At 48.9% G+C, this 22,746-nt stretch overlaps 2 protein-coding genes and 1 pseudogene across 2 annotated transcripts in view; all 3 read right to left on the bottom strand.

Moving 5' to 3' along the window:
* Positions 1 to 4,111: 4,111 nt before the first annotated feature.
* Positions 4,112 to 5,153, bottom strand: LOC109770511 (chemocyanin-like; annotated as a pseudogene).
* On the bottom strand, positions 5,024 to 5,993 carry LOC109770510 (basic blue protein). Its single transcript, XM_020329213.2, has 2 exons — positions 5,729 to 5,993; positions 5,024 to 5,609 (listed from the first exon to the last, which is right to left on the bottom strand). Exons 1-2 carry the CDS (start codon positions 5,898 to 5,900, stop codon positions 5,224 to 5,226), a joined length of 558 nt encoding a protein of 185 aa, XP_020184802.1. The 5' UTR covers positions 5,901 to 5,993; the 3' UTR covers positions 5,024 to 5,223.
* An 11,257-nt stretch (positions 5,994 to 17,250) lies between these two features.
* The window catches only part of LOC109770508 (uncharacterized), a 32,022-nt gene continuing 26,526 nt past the window's right edge, over positions 17,251 to 22,746 (bottom strand). The window contains exons 14-15 of the mRNA XM_020329211.4: positions 18,566 to 18,637; positions 17,251 to 17,856 (exon numbers count right to left, since the gene is read on the bottom strand). Of these exons, the coding sequence (XP_020184800.1) occupies positions 17,808 to 17,856; positions 18,566 to 18,637 (121 nt within the window). The 3' untranslated portion in view covers positions 17,251 to 17,807. The remainder of the gene's footprint in view (positions 17,857 to 18,565; positions 18,638 to 22,746) is intronic.

The raw sequence follows: 22,746 nt of genomic DNA, 5'->3' as shown, positions 1-22,746 counted from the left end.
CCCAAAAGGAAGGTGAAGACTTCTTTGATACTTACTCACCTGTGGTTCAACTGACCACTATTCGAGTTCTACTTTCACTAGCTGCCTCACATGGTCTTCTCGTTCATCAAATGGATGTTAAGACTGCTTTCCTAAATGGAGAGTTGGACGAGGAAATTTATATGAAACAACCAGATGGGTTTGTACTAGATGGTCAGGAAGGAAAAATGTGCAAGTTGCTGAAGTCTTTGTATGGACTCAAGCAAGCACCCAAACAGTGGCATGAGAAGTTTGAAAGAACTTTAACCACTGCAGGCTTCGTTGTAAACGAAGCTGATAAATGTGTGTACTATCGCCATGGTGGGGGCGAAGGAGTTATTCTTTGCTTGTATGTTGGTGACATACTGATTTTCGGAACAAATCTGAATGTTATTAAGGAGGTCAAGGATTTCCTATCTCGTTGTTTTGAGATGAAGGATTTTAGAAGTGGCTGATGTCATTTTGAACATCAAGTTGTTGAGAGACGATGATGGTGGGATTACATTGCTTCAATCTCACTATGTGGAAAAGATCTTGAGTCGCTTTGGCTATAGTGACTGCAAGCCCTCTCCAACACCATATGATGCGAGTGTGTTACTTCGAAAGAATCGAAGAATTGCTAGAGATCAATTGAAATATTCTCAGATTATTGGCTCGCTTATGTACTTAGCCAGTGCTACAAGACCTGACATCTCTTTTGCTGTTAGCAAACTGAGTCGGTTTGTCTCAAAACCAGGAGATGTGCATTGGAAAGCTCTAGAGAGAGTTTTGCGTTATTTGAAAGGCACTACGAATTATGGAATTCACTACACTGGGCACCCAAAGGTGCTTGAAGGGTATAGTGACTCAAACTGGATCTCAGATGCTGATGAGATAAAGGCCACGAGCGGTTATGTATTCACTCATGGAGGTGGCGCTGTTTCTTGGAAGTCTTGCAAGCATACCATCTTAACGAGGTCAACAATGGAAGCAGAACTCACAGCACTAGATACAGCTACGGTCGAAGCAGATTGGCTTCACCGGCTCTTGAATGACTTGCCGGTTGTTGAGAAACCTGTACCGGGTATTCTTATGAACTGCGACAATCAAACTGTGATCACGAAAGTGAGCAGCTCAAAGGATAACATGAAGTCATCAAGACACGTTCAGAGAAGGTTAAAGTCTGTCAGGAAAATGAGAAACTCCGGAGTTATTGCATTGGATTATATCCAAACGTCTAAAAATCTGGCAGATTCCTTTTACTAAGGGTCTATCACGTAATGTGATAGATAATGCATCGAGGGAGATGGGTATGAGACCCACAATATGAGTTGTTCACAGTGGTAACCTATTCTTTGTGATCGGAGATCCCGTGAATTAGATGTGGAAGACAAGCTGTTGATCAACTGAGAGGAGAGTATCCTTACTATTAACAATACCACTCCATGAAGATGCAATACTCTCCTAAAACTGTATGGTAGGTTGATGTATATCTTAATGTGTTCTAAGTGGCTCATTTAAGCAGAGATGTTGTCCTGCAGAACATCTTTTGAAGAACACACCTATACGAGTCTGATTGTTAAACGTTGCAATCTATGAGAGTAGGGTTCTCTCTAGTAAACTCATGAAAGGTCTCGGAGTATGACGCATAAGCTCCACCCGCAGGGAAGACCCACGGTAGCCACGTATCGGCCAAGGCTTTATGTGAAGCTAGATTCGCAGAAAACTTGCAGTTCAAGGCCCAGTCCACTGTTCAAGTTGCTTACTAGTGTAGCATAGAGTTCTAGGTGGAAGTTCAACTTAACAGTCTCCACTGCAGTACCGGTATATAAAACAGTGTTTTGGAACTAAAGACAAATTCTATGTGGCTCTAGGATCTGGTGGGGGATTGATGGAATTTTATCTATTTATGGGCCTAGCCCAATAACAATTTTAGAAATTCCTAATAAATCCTAGAGGCCCACTTAGCCCATTCGTGCAAGGCAAGGGACACTACTAAAGTTTAGTCCCACATTGCTAGTTTAGAGGGAGTTGGACCTCTTTATAAGGGAGGTTCTTTCCCCATATGTACGAGCATGAGAACAAGAGGGACATCCACGCGCGCTCCTCCTCCGCCGCCCGCCTCGCCACGCCTCGCCTCGCCTCGTCACGACGCGCCGCGGGTTGCCTTCGGCTGCTATCTGTTCGTTTCATCTCCCTCGTTCCCTTCAGCGCCCGACACAGCCTCTCGCCTCCTTCTCTTGCGCCTATAAAAGGGAGGTCACTCCTCTCAGAGAGTTGTACCAGAACTCATTCTTCCTCTCGCCACCAGTTTCTGAACACTGCGCTGCTGCTACGATCTTCCTCATCCCGGCTTGCGGCGTGCACCGCAGGTCGGGACAGTAGGCCTCCGAAACCGCACCTCTTTGAGTCCTGTACGGGAGAAGGGTGATCAGGTTTTTGGGGAGCGCTCTGCGCGACTACTGACTTCTTCGTCACGGACACCCCGGACTCCGACGACTACTTTCCCGACGTCGACAACCTCCTCCACGACATGGCTACCGAGGACACCGACCCCAAGTCCAGTGCTACTGTTGAAGCTGCTGTCCCGTACGTGTTCTTGTTTTTCCTGTTAGAGGTTCTGCCACAGTTCCTTGTTCTAGTCCTTGCCCTACACATGATAGGTTCTACTTCATATATGCTACTTGGTCTACTGTCTATTCTAGAGATGTTCGGTTCTAGTTTATATTTGCAGATGTTATCTACCTTCTCTTTGTCAGATCGCATGACTTGCTTTATCTCTGTTACTTTAGTCATGCTTTATCTAGTATTTCCGTTAATAAAATCATATGATAAATTGCTCATATTTCCAACAGATAACACGTGTGTATGTGTGTGTGATGGAAACAGATGGCTGAGAAGCCACAGGGTGACGGAAGAAGTGTATGGATGTGCAGGCCATCGTTGGGACTTGGCCCAGGTTTCCGAGAATGAAAAGTGTGATGCAAGTGCGATGTCGAGGGCAGGCTCAATCGACTGAAACAACTTTGGGTCAGTCGACTGACCCAAATTATGTTTTCAGTTGATTGACCTGTAGCCGGTCCCGACATCAAAACAGGGTGGTGTGTAGTGCTTGCTTGCCGATGGATGAAAGTGGAAGACGACCGGCGGAAGGTCGGGTCGCAGGTGAGGTCGCCGTCGACTAGAAACACAAGTACAAAGGTTTCAGGCACGTCTGCACTTCCAACGTGTTGTACGGGCTGGGACAGTTAGCTGCGGGCTCGCTGCCTCCATATCTCCAACCAACACCGAGCACTAGGGTCAGGTCGCAGGCGTGTTTGGTAGGTCGCATAGAGACCAATCAGGGCCGCGCGAAAAGAAAATGAGTAGTTTGATTACCTGCGTTTACTGTTGGATCTGCATCCCAAGAAACTTAAAGCAATTCTTAGCCAGGCCCGCTAGGAACTACTGAATCGGCAGTTTCCAGTCAGCCAGGCTGAATTGAGCCACATAGAGCACACATAGTAGGCCCCCTTCCATGAGAGTATGCTAGTGCACTAAGCTCCTCTCTAATCTCCTTCCTTCCTCGTCCCTTCTAATCTACACAACGGTGCTTTGATTTGAGATAAGTTCTATACGAAAAAGATGCACATCAATGTTATGTTTCTATTCAGACGATCGGTTCGTAGTTTCATCAATCGTAAATGCTCAATTTTGTGTTCATGTATGGAGCTATTTTGGATGAATTTTGTCAAATTCGTCGCGCATGGTCATCCATTTAAAATTTCCTTTGACAACAGTAGCTTCATTTCGCAGTTTCACATGATTTTTCTGTTGAATATTTTCTGTTTCGATGATCATAGACGAGTAGATCTACATCTTCCTCATGAACTGTATATATGCATATGTGCGATATGTTTTAAGGACACTCCTTAGGGCATCTCCAACAAGGACCCTAATTTCATCCAACTATCTGTCTATCTATGTACGGAAAAATGTTGACCATGCATCAATCGAGTGACACATTTAATAATCAATGTTGTTAAATTTCAATCGACCGAGACTTGATTATGTCTCAGTCGATGCTATATTTATAAGACCTTGCTTCGTGCAAAAAATTATTTTTAGATTTTTTCTTTTTTATATGGTATGTCACATAATTGAGATTTTTTTTAACACGGTATAGACGGAAGCGCTCATACATAACCCATATGAATGCACACATGCACACCCTACCCCTATGAGCACCTTCGAGAGACTGAGCCACCATATCATCTTCTGATTTATGAAGTCACCGTAGACGCCTCGTCGTCGACGGGAACGTCTCCTCCCACTAAAAGTTTATCGTCGAAAATCCTGAAATAAGTCCAGAAATAATGCGAGCACCAGGACAGGACTTGAACTCTGGTGGGCTGGGGTACCATGTCTCTCTAACCATCCAACCACAGATAAGTCTCAGTAGTCAAGTGAGAATAATTGTCGATGCCTTTTATTCTTGTATATATGAGTACAAAACTGCACACATGGCACCATACAACAGCAAGTACGATCGGTCGAGTGGAAATCAAACAGTACACATTGATCGAGGACTTGTGAAAGACCGAAGCACGTACGCTCGGCCTTTTATTTTGGTCAGAAATTAAGTTTCGCTCGTCGTGTCACGTAACATCGCGCGTACGATGGAGCAGGCTAGGCGGCGGTGACGGCGATCTTCATGCCGGACTGGCAGTGTCCGGGAATGCTGCATATGAAATAGTTTGTGCCGCGGTTGAGAGTGACGCGGTCGGCGCCGGACTTGTAGACCTTGGCGCCCTTGGCCGGCTTGGCGCAGGCCTTGTACGGTTGTACCCCGCCGCGCTCACGGCCACCACGTCGTGCGCCGTCGCGTCGTACTTGAACACTGCAAGCAACCAGATTCACATGCATCAAAACTTCTTGTCATCTGTCTGCATGCAGAACACTATCCATCCATGCATGCACGTATACAGGTACGTACCTAGGACGTCGCCGGCCTTGAAGCGCTTGCCGGTGGGCCAGGAGTTGGTGTTGAAGGACCAGCCGCCGCGGTCGCCGACGTTGAACACTGCCGCCTCCGCCACCGCCGCGGCGCTCAGCAGCACGCAGACGAGCAGCACGCCCACGACCACGGCTGCACTGCCTCTTCCCTGGGCCGCCATTGCTAGCTAGCTTAGAAGCGCCTACCGATCACTTGTCTCGAAAATGGATGTATCTAGAACTAAAATACATCTAGATACATCCATTTCTGTGACAAGTAATTCCGAACGGAGGGAGTAAGAGAAGAAGCAGAGGAGATATGTGGGAGTGAGGTGCGGTGGTGGTTGGCAATGGAGTAGCCGGTGCGGTTTTATAGGCCCGCCGGAGTGGAGGCGTGAGGGCAAGTAGGCCAAAAGGTATGTGGAAATACTGGTTTTCTCGGCAGTGCAGGAGTATTTTCATGCCGAACTGGCAGTGGCCGGGGATGCTGCAGATGAAGTAGTTTGTGCCGCGTGCGAGGGTGATGCGGTCCGCGCCGGACTTGTACACCTTGGCGCCCTTGGCTGGCTTGGCGCATGCTTTGTACCCCGCCGCGCTCACCGCCACCACGTCGTGCGCCGTCGCGTCGTACTTGAACACTGCAAGCAGCCAGATTCACATGCATCAAAACTTCTTATCCGTTTTGTTTGAGAAAACTTCTTATCCGTTTGCATGCGGAACACTATCGATCCATGCATGCACGTATATAGGTACGTACCTAGGACGTCGCCGGCCTTGAAGCGCTTGCCGGTGGGCCAGGAATTGGTGTTGAAGGACCAGCCGCCGCGGTCGCCGACGTTGAACACCGCCGCCTCCGCCACGAGCGTGCAGAGAAGAAGCACCCCAAGGATCACGGCCACGTTGACACTGCCTCTTCCCCGTGCCGCCATTGCTAGCTAGCTTAGGACCGCCTACCGATCAATTGCCAACTCAAGAGCTAGCACGTACGACAGGCAGGCAGAGGAGATATCTTGAGAGTGAGGTGCGGTGGTGGTTGGCGATGGAGTCGCCGGTGCGGTTTTATAGGCCCGCCGGAGTGGAGGCGTGAGGGCAAGTAGGCCGGGTCGCACGGCAGAAAGGAGTGTGGAAATACTGGTAGTTTTCTCCGGGAGGCAAGAGCACTGGAGACCCAGAAACTTGCGTTCTATGTGATGGTTTAGTTCATAAACTTGCAAAAGGTGATCAACTCATACACAAAGTTGCAAACTATGTGATGGTTTAGTCCACAGCCAATCAGAGACGGACAATTGGCGCCCAGCTGGCTGCTGCATGGCACACCTGGTCGGACCGGCTCTTTTGCGGAAAACCCCTCAATGTTTCAGGAAATCACGTGCGCAGTCCCTGTCTGGCCCTCCCTTGGTTATTTAATATTGCGGCCCCTCCCACCTGGTCGGGAAATCACTTCGCCTCTGTTGCGGGAGCCGCGGGGAGTGGCGCCGGCGCCCGTTCCCCTGACGTCAGCGACGACGGCGACATCGCCGGCCATCGCGGCGGCGATGGAGCCACCAGAATCCGTCAGCTTCGTCCGCGAACCGGGCACATTTCCGCCGGATTACGGTAAGGCCCGCCCTCCTGCACCTCTACTTCCCGTCTGCTTTTTGGCACTCGCCGTGGTTGGTCGCCGGGGTTGATCGGCACTGTTACTCGCCGGGGTTGGTTGCCCGGGTAGATTAGAAGCTTGCTGTGGAGTGGGGTTGGAGGTTCGGTTCGGTTGCTAGGGTTTATGTTGTTGGAGCAGAGGAAAGTAGGGGTTTAGGGCTCTAAAGTTGATGTTTTGTGTCATGAAGTTCAGTTATTTTGCTAGGAAAGATGTGGTTTTAGGCCTGTACTGGTTGTAATGTTGAAGTTGATCACAAACATGTTGATTCTGAAGATTGTGCCATAAAGTTGGGGTTTTGGGACATAAAGTTGGGGTTTTGGGCCATAAAGTTGGGGTTTTGGGGTAGGATAGATGAAAATGTGTGGTTTTGGGTAGGATAGATGAAACTGTGTGATTTTGGGGTAGGGTAGGTCTGGAATCTTTGTAGTTGATGTCACTATTCTGGATATTGTAGTGCTATGGAAGTCCAAATAATGTTGACACTTCTGAATATTTTCATTGTCTGAGTATTGCTGATCATGCCCTGAATTTGTTGTGCAGTGTGTGATGCAGCAATGGGCATGGCTGTGGAATCTACATTCTTCACTTTGCAAATTGAGCATAATGGCATTTTTTGTGGACCAAGTAGTAACCTGGAGTATGCAAGTGCTAGTGTAGAGATTCTGGACTATTGCTCTGCTGCTAATTTCTCATATTCATTTATTGAGAAGCATCTGCAATGGTTGAGCTATCCTGTGTGGGAGCACCACATCCATTGGTGTAGGCCTGGGTGCCTATTGTCAGAAGGGCTGGTGCCAATTAGAGGAGATGTTGATGTCCAGTACATGATCACAGCAAGTGCAGTCCATAAGGTGCTGGAGATATTGATTGACCATTCAGACTTTATTCCGATTTGCAGGAATGATGTCATATATACAATGCCTAGCTCAATGTCCAGATCATTGGTTGAAATATCTCTCTCAGAGCCAGCAGCTAGTGGAAGTCAGCACATGGAAGTTTCAGTTCAAGCAGCTGGCACATCAAGTGCAAACATGCAAATTGTAGTTTCAGAGCAAGCAGAATTGACAGATTCAGACTTTAGTGATAGTGATTTCAGCATTGATGAGGGAGATGATGATTTGTTTGATGAATACATTGATTGTGGTGTGGATGAAGAGAAGCAAGAAGAGATAGATGATGAGTCTGAATATGTACTTGAGGATGAGTACCTTGATTTGTCAAGAGAAGAAGAAGATAACCTGAAATACAAGTTCAGTGCTTTCAATGCAAAGGTGGACATGGACTCTCCTATATTCAGAGTACGCATGGTCTTTGCAGATGTCAAGCAACTGAGGCAAGCTCTGAATGCATATTCAATAAGGAATAGAGTTGAGATCAAGAAGATAAAGAATGAAAAAACCAGATTGGAGGCAATGTACAAGCCTGGTTGTCCATGGCTTCTTAAAGCTAGATTGGACAATAGGACAGGAAGCTTTGTCATAAAGGTTTATGATGCAGTCCACAAGTGTCAGAAGGCATGGGAGTTGAAAGCACTAACAGCCAATTTCCTTACAAAATTTTTCATTGATGAATTCAGGCATGACCAAAAGATGGGCCTTGGCACATTTTCAAGAAAGGTTACAAAGGAGCTTCACATTACGGTCAACAGATAGAAGTTAGCTAGGGCTAGGAAACAAGCTCTGAAGATAATTCATGGGGATGAGGATGAACAGTTTAGTAAGTTGTGGGACTATGGTCAGGAACTGAGGACATGTAACCCTGGCTCCACATTTCTTGTGTCTACTCATGTTGTGACAAATGAATAGTACCCAATGGGCAGAAAATGTTTGAAATCAGTGTATTTGTCTTATGATGCTTGCAAAAGAGGTTGGCTTCATGGATGCAAGCCTATTATATTTGTTGATGAGTGTTATATGAAGACAAAGTACAAAGGGGTGTTGCTGACTGCTGTTGACATAGATCCTAATGACTTGCATATTCCCTCTGGCCATGGGTTGGGTTGAAGTTGAGTGTACTAGTGCTTGGGAACGGTTTTGGACCATTCTTAGAGATGATTTTAATATAATAAACACTTCACCTTTCACAATCATGAGTGACAAGCAGAAGGGATTAATAAATGCAGTGATAAAAGTGTGGCCAGATGCAGAACACAGGTTTTGTGTGAGGCACATTTATCAAAACTTCCATGAGAAGCACAAAGTAGAAGTGCTAAAACAAGACTTATGGGCCATAGCAAGATCTACTAACAAGCAGAAGTGGAGAGCAAATTGTCAGAAGATGGATGGACATAGTGCTGCAGCTTTTAATTGGACTGAGAGATTGAATCCAAAGACTTGGGTGAAAGTTCTTCAGTGAGTTTCCTAAATGTGACATAGTGTTGAACAACAATTCTGAAGTTTTCAACAGTTACATCTTGGATGCTAGGGAGATGTCAGTGCTTTGAATGTTAGAAAATATTTTCTACAAGCTTATGCACAGAATGCAGAGCAAACAATGAGAAGCAATTGAAAAATGGACAGGACATAGAATCTGTCCCAAGATTCTCAAAAAGCTTGAAAAAAATATTGAATATGCAGCTAACTGGCATGTTGCTAGTGCTGGACAGGAAATGTTCAAGGTACATTCAGGTCCTAATAGTTACAATGTGGACCTTGCCTTGTTCAGGTGTGACTGTGGTAGATGGCAGCTGTCAGGAATACCTTCTAGTCATGGAGTTGCATGTATATATGAGAGAGGAGAGGATTGATTCAAAGGAAATGGTCCATGAGTGCTACTCTGTCCAAACATATCTGAAAGCCTATGGATACAATCTGATGCCTCTTAGAGACCCTGAAATGTGGGAGAAGATGGATGGGGATAAAGTGTATCCACCTATCTTCACTAAACAACTAGGAAGGCCCAAAAAAATAGGAAAAAGACACCAGAGGAAAAGATGAAAGGTGGTGTTAGAGTGCTAAACAAAAATGGAGTGACAATGCACTGCTCCATATGTGGCAGACCTGATCACAACAGGAAGGGGCACTACAAGTACCAGGAAGCTCAAATGGGACCTAGAGATCGAATAGAAGATGAGGACTATGATGATCCAACATTTGTAGAAGTACATAACTTATTTCTTGCATTTTACATAAATCTTTCTGAACTTCTTTGCTCATCTCATAACTCATCTCACAAGGCTTATTTCTTGCATTTATTTATTGTGCAGAACATTTTTCCTCACTTGGCAAACCGTAGCATGGATCCAAGCTAGTTGCCAGACAGCATGGTTTCAAGCATGGCCAGGAGGGAGAGATCTCACAGGGCTCCACAAAGGTTCCATGGCCCCCTACTAGAACAATCAGCATTTGTTGCAGCTGCGGGTGCTGCAATTCCCCAGCCAATAGTCACAACACAGATGAACATTGGAAGAACAACAAGAAGAACTGAAAGAGGAGAAGGCTCACAACCTGCTAGCAGAGGAAAAAGAAAGAATGCAGCAGCTGGCACAACTTCAGGTGCAGGGAGGGGCAGAGGAAGAAATGCAGCTGGCACAACTTCAGGTGCAGGGAGGGGCAGAGGAAGAAATGCAGCTGGCACAACTTCAGGTGCAGGGAGGGGCAGAGGAAGAAATGCAGCTGGCACAACTTCAGGTGCAGGGAGGGGCAGAGGAAGAAATGCAGCAGCTGGCACAACTTCAGGTGCAGGGAGGGGCAGAGGAAGAAATGCAGCATTGAAGGATCTTCAAGTGCAGGGAGGGGCAGAGGAAGAAATGCACCATCTTCAGTTGCAGGAACATCTTCAGGTGAAGCAGGGAGGGGCTTCTTATGGTTGTTGTGTAGAGATGACAGACCTACACAGTTTCCAGATCTGAATGCAGCACCTGAAGCATGAATTTTGTTATGTTACATTTTTTGTTTCAAGTTCAGTAATGAACTGTATCTTGGTATTAGTTCATGGGTGAACTTTTTAGGGGCATAAACTTGTAACTTGTTGAATTTGCTGAATTTTGCACCTGAGGCATCTTGTAACTTGTTGATTTTACTGAATTTTGCTATGAATTAATGGGCATTTGCTGCCATGTGCATTTGCTGAATTTTACTGGGGCCAAAAACTGAATTTTGTCATGTGCATTTGCTGAATTTTACTGGGGCCAAAAACTGAATTTGCTGAATGTTTGCACCTCCACTTTACTGAATTTGCTCATGAAGCACATGTGTACTAACTGAATTAACTGAATTTTATTGAACTAACTGAATATGCTGATGAAGCACATTTGCTCCATTTTACTGAACTAACTGAATTTGGGTGAACTAAATATGTTGAACTCCATTTATTGTGCGCTGGAGATGCCCAAAAAAATGTTTGGCTTGGGTCTCAAACCCAGGACCTGTGGTTAGGGAAGTAGAGTGCAATGCCAGTGCGGTAAGAGTAGGAACTTGTTAGTTGTAGATGCAGAAAGTTAGTTGTACTCTTCACAGAGACGCCAACTCCCACTCGCCCACTCCACTCTGGAAGGTCCGCGTTCCCACCCACCGCATCAATAAAACGCCCACCCACCGCGCCGCCCACCACTCACCACTCACCACTCCCCACCCACCGACCGCGTCGCCTCCACTCCCCACTCCACTCCTCACTCACCACCGCAGGCCACCACCGCCGTGGTGAACATCGAGGGTTGGAAGCTCGCACTGGAGGATCTGGCCGGCAACGACCAGTCGTTCTGCGTGCAGATCAGAGAGGTGTGCACCTGGTTCCCGAGCGCAAAGCTCATGCTCAGTCACGCGCGCGGGTTGGCCAAGCAGCTGAAGGACGGCGAGAAGGTGCGTGCCTTCCCCAGAGGCCTCACAGTGCCGCCGCCGTCCTTGCTCATTGCGCCGGTCGCCGTTGAGGGTGGCAGAAACATGCCCATCAACGTCGAGCTCCTGCCAGATGAGGTGAAGGTCGAAGAAGCAGAAGAGGTGAAGGAGCCAGAGCAAAAGAAGAAGAAGGGAGCAGTGAAGAAGGAGCTGAAGAAGGAGCCAGTGCGCCGCTCCATCCGCCTGCAACAACTGAAGAAGTGAAGATGTCTGCAACTGAAGAAGGGAGAAGTGAAGAAGATGTAGTTAGGTATGCTGATCTATATATTGGCATATAAGTTACCAACTATTTTGAGCTACTGCTGATCTATCTATGTTGAACTGCTGTTATCTATGTTGCTATGTTGAACTGCTGGTATCAGTTATGCCCTATGTTGAACGGAAGATGTAGTTTATGGCCTATGTTGCAGTGTTTCTTGTTGTGTGTTGTTATGTGTGTTGCATGTTTTCTGCCCATGGTGTGCCCATGTGCACACATTCAAAAATAGAATGTACCAGGCGCTCACTTTCTGCCAAATATGCAACATTCCAAACTGTACTACCTGAAGATCCCTGGGCCCCTTCCAAATAAAGTGGTCTGAATTTTGCTTACAGTTATCTGAATTTAACTTAACTGAAATTTGCTTGCAATATCTGCATTTTTTTGCACTGTTAAGTTAATTGAAATTTGCTTGATCTGAATTTTGCTTACAGTTAAGTTAACTGAAATTTGCTTGCATTATCTGAATTTTGCTGCAACTATCTGAATTTTGGTACAATGCACACTTTCAGTTCTCTGAAAATCTATTTCATCATCATTTCTTCATGAGGCAAAAACAATTTCATCATCATCACTATGTGCACAATTTCAGTTGTCTAAAAAACAATTTCAGTTCATCATTTCTTCATTTGGTCACTACTACATCAACATTTCTCAGCACACTAAAAACACCCTACTTGCTAACAATGGCAGCTATCAGAATGGCAAACAGGCCAACATACAGAAGAGCTCCAAAAAGAAAATCTTATCCCTAAATTGCTCTCTTTCCTTCTGCATCTTAACAATTGCTCTCTTTTCTTTCTCATTCCTTTTAGTTTCTGCTTCAAGTACTTTAATCCTGGCCTCCAACTCCATGTTCTTCATGGCTAGATCCTTAATCACTGACTTGGTTCTGCCATCCCACTCCCCAGCCCACGGCTGGAAAAATGATGAGCAATTCAAGTCCCCAAAGTCAAGAACTGCAGTGATCCAATGGCCTTGATCATCCTATAAAAATGGAATTTTTCATACACCCAAAGTCAAGTGATTTATGTACTTACCTTCTTGCCACTGAAGTCAAGAACTGCAGTGACCCTGGCGCTAGGTTCTCCCGGCCCGCCGCCGCCCAGGAACCCGTCGGCGTCGGCACCTACTCCATGGGATCGGAAGCCACTACCACCCCCGCTCTTCTTCTTCTCCATGGGACCGGACGCTCTCATTCTCTCGCCGTTAGGACAGGGGAAAGGGGATTTGGGCAGGGGAAAGGGGAAATGGGAGAGAGCTAGGGATTTGGACAGGGATAAAGAAGACAAGGGAAACAGGGACCGCGGGTGTGATTTCCTGAAACATTGAGGGGTTTTCCGCAAAAGAGCCGGTCCGACCAGGTGTGCCACGCAGCAGCCAGCTGGGCGCCAATTTTCTGTCTCTGATTGGCTGTGGACTAAACCATCACATAGTTTGCAAGTTTGTGGATGAGTTGATCACCTTTTACAAATTTATGGACTAAATCATCACATACAACGCAAGTTTCTGGGTCTCTAGTACTCTTGCCTCTTTCTTCAGAGTTCTCCATTGCTGTATTCCTCTTCCAAGAAGGCGTGGAGTAGAGTGGAATGGGGTAGGCCAACGACCCACAGCAATGGAGGCGCCATTAAATTGCTTAACTTTGGACCCTTCGACCAATATTCATGCATCACTTGATGCAGAGGCCATGGATGATCCTCCTTTTTTTAAAAAATGTTTTGCTGGACGGGGACAAGTCGTACATGAGTTGAATTACAAGTGAACGCTGGACAAAAGGATGTGGGACGTGACGATGCCAACCCGGCCACTAAACATGTGAAGTTGGCAAAGGTGTGGAAAACAACACACCACGCGCGCAAAGGTGGAGTCCAAGTACAATTGGACTGCGCACCGCACGTATAATCAAAGATCAAATCTCCCAAGTCCCTCTCAACACCTTCAGATTAATCTTAACAACAACTTTGCATTGGAGAACTGTGTGTATACATATTCAGTTGGCGTGTGAAACTCGACGTGTATATGATACTCGATCCGTAACTCATACGCAGTAGTGACTAGCGCTAATTAATGACCCTATCTGGCCGCTGGCGTAGCATCAAAGCTGGGTAGCGACTAGCGAGTGGGGCTTGGCGATGGATGGACCGGAAGAGGAAGCCGACAGGAAGGTCGGATCGCAGGTGAGGTCGCCGTCGACTAGAAACACATGCAAGTACATAGGTTTCTGGTGCATCTGCACTTCCGTGTTCCGTCATCCAACGTGCTGTGCGGGAGCCGGTAGCTGTGGGGTCGCCACTCGCCAACCAACAGCAAGGACCATAAACCTAAAGTGGCAAGAAAGTGGCGAGGAAGGGGCCCTTAACACATCTAAAAACTTGAAATTAAAGTGAAGAAAGCGGATCTTCACCACTTCCTCGCCGGCCCTTTCCTCTTCCGATCAACAACGCAGCTGTAGGCGTCGGCGGGTGGTGGAGGATCATTCGAGTCGTCGAACGAGGCGCCATGGTCGTCGCCGTCGTCGTCGTCGGAGGAGCCGATGATGTTCCCTTTGAGACGTCGGATGACCCTGTCGTACTGCCGCTTGAGCTTCGCCAGCCGAGCCGCCTCCGCTGCCTCACGCTCGGACTGCTCAATGGCAAGCCAGAGCGCCTTGGCGTTCTTCCGACAGAGCCGCCGAGCGTCCGTCTCCGCCGACGTAAGCGACCGGCAGTAGACCCAAGTGAGGAGCCAATTGTCCTCGTCGGGCTCCGTCGGGAACCCGTGGTGGTGGCGCACAAATTTCTCCACTGCGTCCCTCTCCCTTGCCCGCTGCCTCTCAGGTGGGCGGCGGCGCCTCCGATTCCGGCATGCGCGTCCGGGCCGATGGGGCGGGCAGAAGCACCCACCACTGCCCACGTGGGGGAGTAGTAGCCGACGGGGGAAGAGACGGCGTGGGGGGGGGGGGGGGGGAGGCGTGGACTGCGCAGCCCTCGCGGAGCTATGCGCTGGCCGGGAGGGGCCAGCACTGGCGGGAGAAAGGCGAGACGGCAGATGCGGAACTACTCCCCGTGTCCATCTTGGACCTCTCGAGGGCAATGCGGAGGGCCAGCTGATGAAGCTATGTACCTAGGGTAGAGTCATTGGCCTGACTTAGACACCCTCCCCTAGGACATCACCCTAAAGTCAGAAGCATTCAAAGGATAGCATCATCCACTCGGAAGATTCAATGTCACTCGACCGTAACAGAAACCATTCGACAGACAGAAGATCTAAAGTCACTCTGCATAGCAACGGTCGGACGTTTACTCCATAAACTTAATGGTCATTTATGTCACTTTATTATAGGCGTTACCTGTAACGCCCTCTCTTTATGTACATTGAACCCCTTGTGACGTGGGCTGGCTGGGGTCCTGGCGCACTCTATATAAGCCACCCCCCTCCACTGGCGCAGGGGTTCGGACCCCCTGTAACATCCACACGCATAATCCAGTCGACCGCCTCCGGGCTCCGAGACGTAGGGCTATTACTTCCTCCGCGAAGGGCCTGAACTCGTAAAACTCGTGTGTACAATTTCGCCATAGCTAGGATCTTGCCTCCTCATACATACCCCCCATTCTACTGTCAGTCTTAGAACCACGACAGTTGGCGCCCACCTTGGGGCAGGTGTCATAGCGACTTTTTGGTGAAGTTGCGTTTTTCTCGATTCCCATCATCATGGTTTCTGGCGGTGGATTGGCTGAGGGCCGCGAGATCCGTCTCGGCGCGCTCGTCTTTGTTGCCGACGACTCCGCCTGGCTCCAGGAAGCTCCACTCGACGTCGAGGCGCTCCCCGTCCGCGGGGCGACGCACTTTCGCGCGTGCGTCCGCGGCGTCCTTCTCCGGCAGCCGTCGACCTAGTATCGGTCGGCTCCCGTGGTGTCCTCACTCCCCGCTGTACGCCGGCGTAAGTGATCCGGTCGGTCGCGGCTTCAGCGATGGGTGAGACATGCGGTGGCCCGTCAGTCGGCCACCCCACAAGTCGCGGAAATCGAGCCCGACGAAACTCTCTACGGCCTGTTCGACTGGCTCCGTCGAGACCGCATCTGAGTGCGATAGCAGCGATCCCGCGGCTGAAGTCTTGATGGTCGATGGACCACGCAGTCCTCGTGGCTTCCCCCGCGATGACGGCGGTGATGGTGGCGGCGATCCGTCACGCGTTCACGAGGAGTACCGCCCCGAGCCCCTTTCTTCGCAGCAGAGGGAAGAGCTTCGCCGCCGCAATAAGGATGCACTTCACACTCCCATCATTGGAGAAACCTCCGAGGCCCGGGCCTTGGAGGAGGCGCGCCTGGCCAACTTGGCTGAGCACACTCGACTGGAGAACCTCTAGCACGCTCTCGATGAGTGTGCTCGGCAGCGGATTCCTGAATCCAGTCGACGACAACTTGTTCCACCTCAACCGCAGGTATACCGCACTCCGATTCAAAATCTCACTGCTGCAGCCCGTATAGCAGAGTCAATTCAGCCTTCCCAGTCGGAGGCTGGCCGAGGTTTGATGCAGATTCGGGCCTTACTCCGGGCAGCAGGAGAACAGAACACAACAGTATCTCAGTCGCGGAATAGGATTCCGTTGATTTTATTGATATGAAAGAAGGAAACATTAGAGTTCAATTTCCGTTAAGGAAGGGCATGGAACACTTTCCATGAAAGAAAATTAAGTTTCCATATAAATCTATTATGAGAGCTACATATGGATTGCATACCAAAGATGACAATACCTAGATCTATGTTCAACAATAGTGCTTATTGGGAGGCAACCCAATTTTATTTTTATGGTTTTTGTTTTTGGTACTGTTCTTGAATAAATACACATTCCTCTGTACTAATTGTGTCTTGGTGTTTTTAGTTAGTGTTTGAGCCAAGTAAATCCTTTGGGATAATTTGGTGTATCGTTGATTTGATCTTGCTGAAAAACAGAAACTTTTGCGCCCATTGCCAGAATTGTTAAAAATCACAGAAGCCTGATAAAATCCTGATTTTGCCACACAAGCGTTTTTTTGACATCGTATGCAAAAGATATGGTTGTTTTACTTTTTCCTAACACTTTTTTGCAAAACATGTCGAAATTTATGTTTCTAAATTTCCCTAACTACTCGATGTAGTAACATAACTACATCTCGAATGATTTTAATTTTTGAAGTTTTTATCAAATTTTTTAGGTTTTTTTTAACAGAAAAGGCAATAGGGGGGGGGGGTAGAGTTTGAAAATTGCCCTTTAGTCCCGGTTTGTGTCTCTAACCGGGACTAAAGGTTAGACTATAGGTTGGCCCACAAACCGGGACTAAAGGGGCTCGTGGGGCCCCAGCCTGACGCCAGCCTGCCACCACCCCTTTAGTCCCGGTTTGTGATACAAACCGGGACTATAGGTCACAACTGAACCGGCACTAATGCATAGCCGTTCGAACCGGCACTAATGGTCACATTAGTGCCAGTTCATTTACAAACCGGGACTAAAGGGCTGAACATCAGACCCTTTTTCTACTAGTGATTCATAATAGATATAATTACACTGGCTATAATTCGAACGGCTACTTTCCAATCTCGTTATTTTCAATGATAGAATTCCCTTGTCTATATAGCATATACCCTCACTCCCATCCTACTACAAGTCTACAACAAATATATAGCACGGAAATACAGCTTATGATGCATCCAATGAAATACAGCTTACAGATAGTAGATGTTAACATCTTTTTTCATATATTTCATCCAACTTCAAAAAGTTTGACTTGAGACAAAGGTACAATTTCATTTAATTTAGAATAGAGATCTGAAGTGGAATCTAGGTGGGGGAATTGACTAGCCGGCCTTCTGCAGAAATATTTCTTCATTCCTTGCATGAAATTTTTTGTGCCACAGAAACTGGAAGAGAAATAGAATCTGACAAGACAATGTAACTGGCGGAGAGGGTTAAAAAAACAGACTGAGTACCCGAGACGTACAAATTGACCCAAAGATTAGTCTCTGTACCAAAACATAGTTTTTAAAGCACTGTACAAATTTATGTAGGGATCCAATTCCGGATACATCTATCATTCACAATATGTAATTCTTCAATTTTTTTTCTTGCTAGCATCCTCCTAAATCAGTTGATTTCCATGATGGCAAATCCATCATCAAATCCGATGACCAGGCTGCACATATAAGATAATCAGGTGAGGCATTTGAACTGTCGGAAACAGTTCCAGTATATAAAAATATAGAGCAAATTCCATATAACGTCAATCTTTAAAGAAAAGGGAATACATATTAAAGAACCTTAAATCTTAAAATTATCTGCATCAAGTTTGTGGGACCCGTATGAAAGAAACCCCAATTCTGTCACCTGTCTACTATTACTGTTGTTATTTCAAGCAAAGCTCAGCCGGACCACTTCTTTGCTAAACTAAATACTATACTAATAAGCGCTCATCTTCAATTTATCTATATATGCGCTCTGTCACAACTCTTGGCCACGAAGGCAACAACAACTCCTGCTCGTCTGCTGCACCCTCACCTTTGTATCCACCACTTCGTCCATGCTCTCGTCACTGCTTGTATCACGCTACCTCATCTTGTAGGTGGGCGGAAAGTCGAGGAAGACATGTTGCTCACCATTGCTTGCATCCACGTGGTAAAGGCAGCATAGAGTGCAACTCAGATCTCTATCTACTATCCCATTTCCTTCACCTGATTGACTTTCATCTGATTTGTGCAAGGCTTGACGTATGCATATTTCTTATCTTGGTGTTGATGTTTTCGGACTTTATTTACTGTTCTTTTACATATATATACTTTGATGTGTTCTTCAAAAAGAGTAGCCAAAGCAATTGAATAGTAACGAGAAAATTATTCATTACATACCTCCTTATGCGCTCAAGGTATGCAAAACCACCGCGAACCATGTCGAGCTTAAAGTCAAATGTGCGTTCATACCTGCAAAATATTCAAACCTCACATAATTTCTAAAAATTAGACAATCTTTAGAATACATACTCTCCGCCACAAAACATGGTTGAAGTCTTCGCCAATGTCATTTATGGCAATGCATGGCAGCACTTAACCCGACAGGAGGACTGCTCCCAAGGAAGCAGACTTGTGGAGTTTTACTCCCTCCGTCCCATAATGTACTAGAGTCAAAAAACGTCTTACATTATGGATAGGAGGGAGTAGTGTTTGTCATCATGTAAGATGACATGTGGATCGAGTAGCAGAATAGAGAAAATGGCACAAAAGGAACAATTGTGATTGTATCTACCACGATAAAAGATCAATGGGAGGGCAGCACGGTGTACGAGAGCATTAGGATGTAAAGGCACACCTTAGAGCTCACTAATCAAAAGAGACATATGAGGTCTAGATGGTCGTGGCCTGTCTAAATTTGGTTCTTTTTTTTAGTATAACTGAGTAGTGATATTAAGGTTCTCTCCTCCCTACTATGCTATGAGCCGGCACTTATAAACACATTTGTCCCAGTCGGTTTTCCTACTATAAGATTGTTGTTTAGCTATCAAGGTGCGTCACACATGTTTACATAACCATGATTACATGAGATTGGTTACACGGGGAACTCACACTCTGATATGTACTATATGTATTACCTATTATATTATATTAACCCACATCATCATAAGTATTGTTGAATATATTGTGCATGTATATTATGTCGTAGGCTCACCTCCTAGTTTTCCTGTATAGTTGAGGTTGTGGCCCCCAGCTTGTACATCATATATACGTGCCCAGTGCAGCAATCAATGCAATTGTGTTGCACGGACTAAACCTTGTCTTCCACATGATATCTATGGCAGGTCGACCCTAGCCCTACCCTAGCCGCCGCCGCCGCTAACCCCGCCCGCCGCCGCCGCCGCCCTCCTCACCCGACGCCGCCGCCACCCGCCGCCGCCGCCGGCTCCTCTTTAGCCGCCGCCACCGGTCGCCACCGTCTCCTTCCTTCCCGCTTCTCCACCCCCACCCGCGCCGCCCCACCCCGCCCTAGCCGCGCCACCCCCACTCCCTAGCCACGCCACCTCCTAGCCACGCCCCCCCTAAACCCTAATCGGCCGCCGCCACCTCTCTCATTCCCCGCCACCACCATGAGCTCCACGGGATCCTCTACCGCCACTAATCCCTTTGTCGGTCCGGACGTCATCCTCGTCCGCGATCTGAACATCCACGAACGTGTCTTGGTGGTTCTTGATCAATCCACCGTCTCCTACTCTGCTTGGAAGCGATACTTTTCCTTGGTGTTTCGCGAGTACCTGCTCCACGGCCACGTCGATGGCACCGTGGACTCCAGCCTCATGGTGAACAACGAGGAGTGGATGACACTCGACACCACCATCATCCGCTGGTTCTACCTCACCATCTCCAAGGACCTCTTCGACACGGTGGTGGATGATGATGACGACGCCTACGCCGTCTGGACCAAGCTCAAGGGCCTCTTCACCGACAACAAACTGCAGCTCAAGGTCCTCCTCCACGACGAGTTTTATGGCTGCCAGCAGCTTGACTCGTCCATCGATGATTTTTTGCATGCGGCTCAAAAAGCATGCCGATGAGCTCCGCGATCTCGGCGAGACGGTCGGCGGCGAGCTTCTCATCAGCACCCTCACCGCCGGTCTCAACGAGGATTTTGGGAACGCCGCCTCCAACCTTACCCTCATCCCGGGGCTCACCTTTGCCAAGGTGGTGGCGTATCTCAAGTTGGAGGAGAGGCGGATGAAGATGGCCCGGACTCGAGCGACCCACACCACCCTCATCGCCGGCACTCGTGGGGGCTCGGCGCCGCCTCCGCCGCATTTCGTGTCGGCCCTCCCGCCCCCGTCGGCCTTCCCACAGGCGTCGGCCGCACCCTTCCCACCACCCCCGCCGGCCGCTAACGGGGGTCAGCACGGTGGCCGCCGCGGTGGTCGCAAGCAGCAGCAGGGCAACGGGGCTCAGGGAGGAGGAGCCCGCCCCCAGCAGTGGCACCAGCCGGCCCCGTAGTACGTCGGCCAGAACCCGTGGACTAGCATTGTGCACGCTTACTCCATGTCGGTTCCCCGCGCCCCTGCCCCAGGTGTCCTCGACGCGCGGCCTCCCTCCCATCAGGTGTTTTACGCCGTGCTGCAGCCATACGCGGCGCCCTACGGGCCTCTCTCCTACGGACAGCCACCACAGCCAGGAGGGCTGCCGCCGCTGCCCCTGACGGCCCCGCCCCAGCAGTCCGCGCTCCCGCCCGCGTCGTGGAACCCAGCTCTCTTGGCCACTCTGCACTCCGGCCCCACTCCAACCACCTACACCAAAGGCGGCGACTGGTACGTGGACACTGGAGCTACCGCGCATATGGCGGCCCATCCCGGTAACCTCCACTCCTCCTATCCTGTCCACACTTCCGCTCGCATCACTGTCGGCGATGGTTCCTCACTTCCCATTACTCACATAGGGCATGCATCTTTTTCGTCTACATCTACTCCTTGTCATTATCTAACATCTTAGTTTCTCCTGATCTTATTAAAAATCTTGTTTCTGTTCATTCTTTTACACGTGAAAATCCCGTTACCGTTGAGTTTGACGAGTGTGGTTTTTCTGTTAAGGACGCTCGTACCCGGATGGTACTCCACTGATGTGAAAGCCCCGATGAGTTCTACCCGGTCCACTCCACGCCCACCACCACCTTCGCCGCTCCTGTTGCCTCGGCAAACATGCTCATCTTCCATTTAGGGCTTCTTCTCATGTTGCATCGTACCCGTTTGAGTTAATTCATTGTGATGTGTGGACCCCTCCAGTTGCCAGTACCACGGGCTTTCTTTATTATCTCGTCATTCTTGATGATTTTTTGCACTATGTGTGGACCTTCCTGTTGCGGCGTAAGTCCGATGTTATCTCCACGCTCGCCGCATTTTACTCCTATGTTTTCACGCGGTTTGGTCGTCCCATCCTTGCGTTCCAAACAGATAACGGGAAGGAGTTCAACAACTTAGCTGTTCGCACTCTCCCCACCACACATGGCAAGACTTTTTGTCTCACATGCCCGTACACTTCGCAAGAAAACGGTTGCGCTGAGCGCGTCATTCGCACTCTTGACGACTGCGTTCGTACGCTTCTTTTTCATGCCAATGTGCCTCCGCGCTTTCGGCCTAATGCTCTCACCACCGCATCACTCCTCTTTAACCTCCGTCCGTGTCGTATTCGCGAGAACTTTGCACCCCATCATCTTACCTTTGGTGCACCACCCTCTTATGATGAGCTTCGCATTTTCGGCTGTCTCTGCTATCCTTGCATCGCCGCTACCGCGCCTCATAAGCTTGTAGCTCGGTCCGTCTCTTGCATCTTCCTCGGTTACCCACATAACACTCAAGGATAGCGCTGCTACGACCCCGTCTAACATCGTGTATTCACCTCCCGGCACGTTAACTTTGATGAGAAGGTATTTCCGTTTCAGCACGTACCTCCCGTCGCCCCGTCGCCGCCGGCCACCGCCGGCCCTCCGGCGACGCCGTCAGGTGGACGGCCCCGCTCGGTTCTTGGACCGCCTTCGGGCTTCGGCGGTCCTCATGTCGTTAGACGAGCTGCGCCTTACACCCCCACGACGCCCTCGCCTACTCTGTTAGGGGCCTCGGCATCGCCCGCCTTGCGGGCCGCCAACTCGCGGGCCGCCGACTCGCTGGCCTCTTCGCTGGCATCTTCGCCGACCGCCCCGTCGCCAGTATATTCACCGGCCGCCTCGGGCGCCGCCCCGTCGCCGGCCGCCTCAGGCATGGCCTCGGCTGCCTCCGCGGGCGCGACCCTTTCGAGCTCCACCTTGGGCACGGCCTCCCCCTCGGGAGGGGCCGCCCCCTCGGGCTCCACCTCGGCCTCGGCCGGCTCGTCATCGCCGCCTATGCCCGGCGTGGTCCCGGCGCTGCCGTCTCGCCCCGTCAGTCGGGCCAGCGCCGGCGTCCACCGTCCGAGTCTGCGGTACTCTACCGACGAGTATCTCCTCGCTGCCTCCACCACTGAGCCGTCACCGATTCCTGCATCCGCCAGAGCATCCCTACGTGATCCTACTAGCTCGCTGCGATGCA

This window comes from Aegilops tauschii, chromosome 5 (assembly GCF_002575655.3).
Source record: "Aegilops tauschii subsp. strangulata cultivar AL8/78 chromosome 5, Aet v6.0, whole genome shotgun sequence".
NCBI classification, from domain to species: Eukaryota; Viridiplantae; Streptophyta; class Magnoliopsida; order Poales; family Poaceae; genus Aegilops; species Aegilops tauschii.
This window is presented reverse-complemented; position numbering and strand designations above follow the sequence as displayed.

Coding starts and splice junctions, on each gene's coding strand:
- LOC109770510 (XM_020329213.2), bottom strand. CDS start 5,900: ATGGCGGCACGGGGAAGAGGCAGTGTCAACGTGGCCGTGATCCTTGGG. Junction 5,610..5,728: donor CAAGGCCGGCGACGTCCTAG/GTACGTACCTAT, acceptor GGCTGCTTGCAG/TGTTCAAGTACGACGCGACG.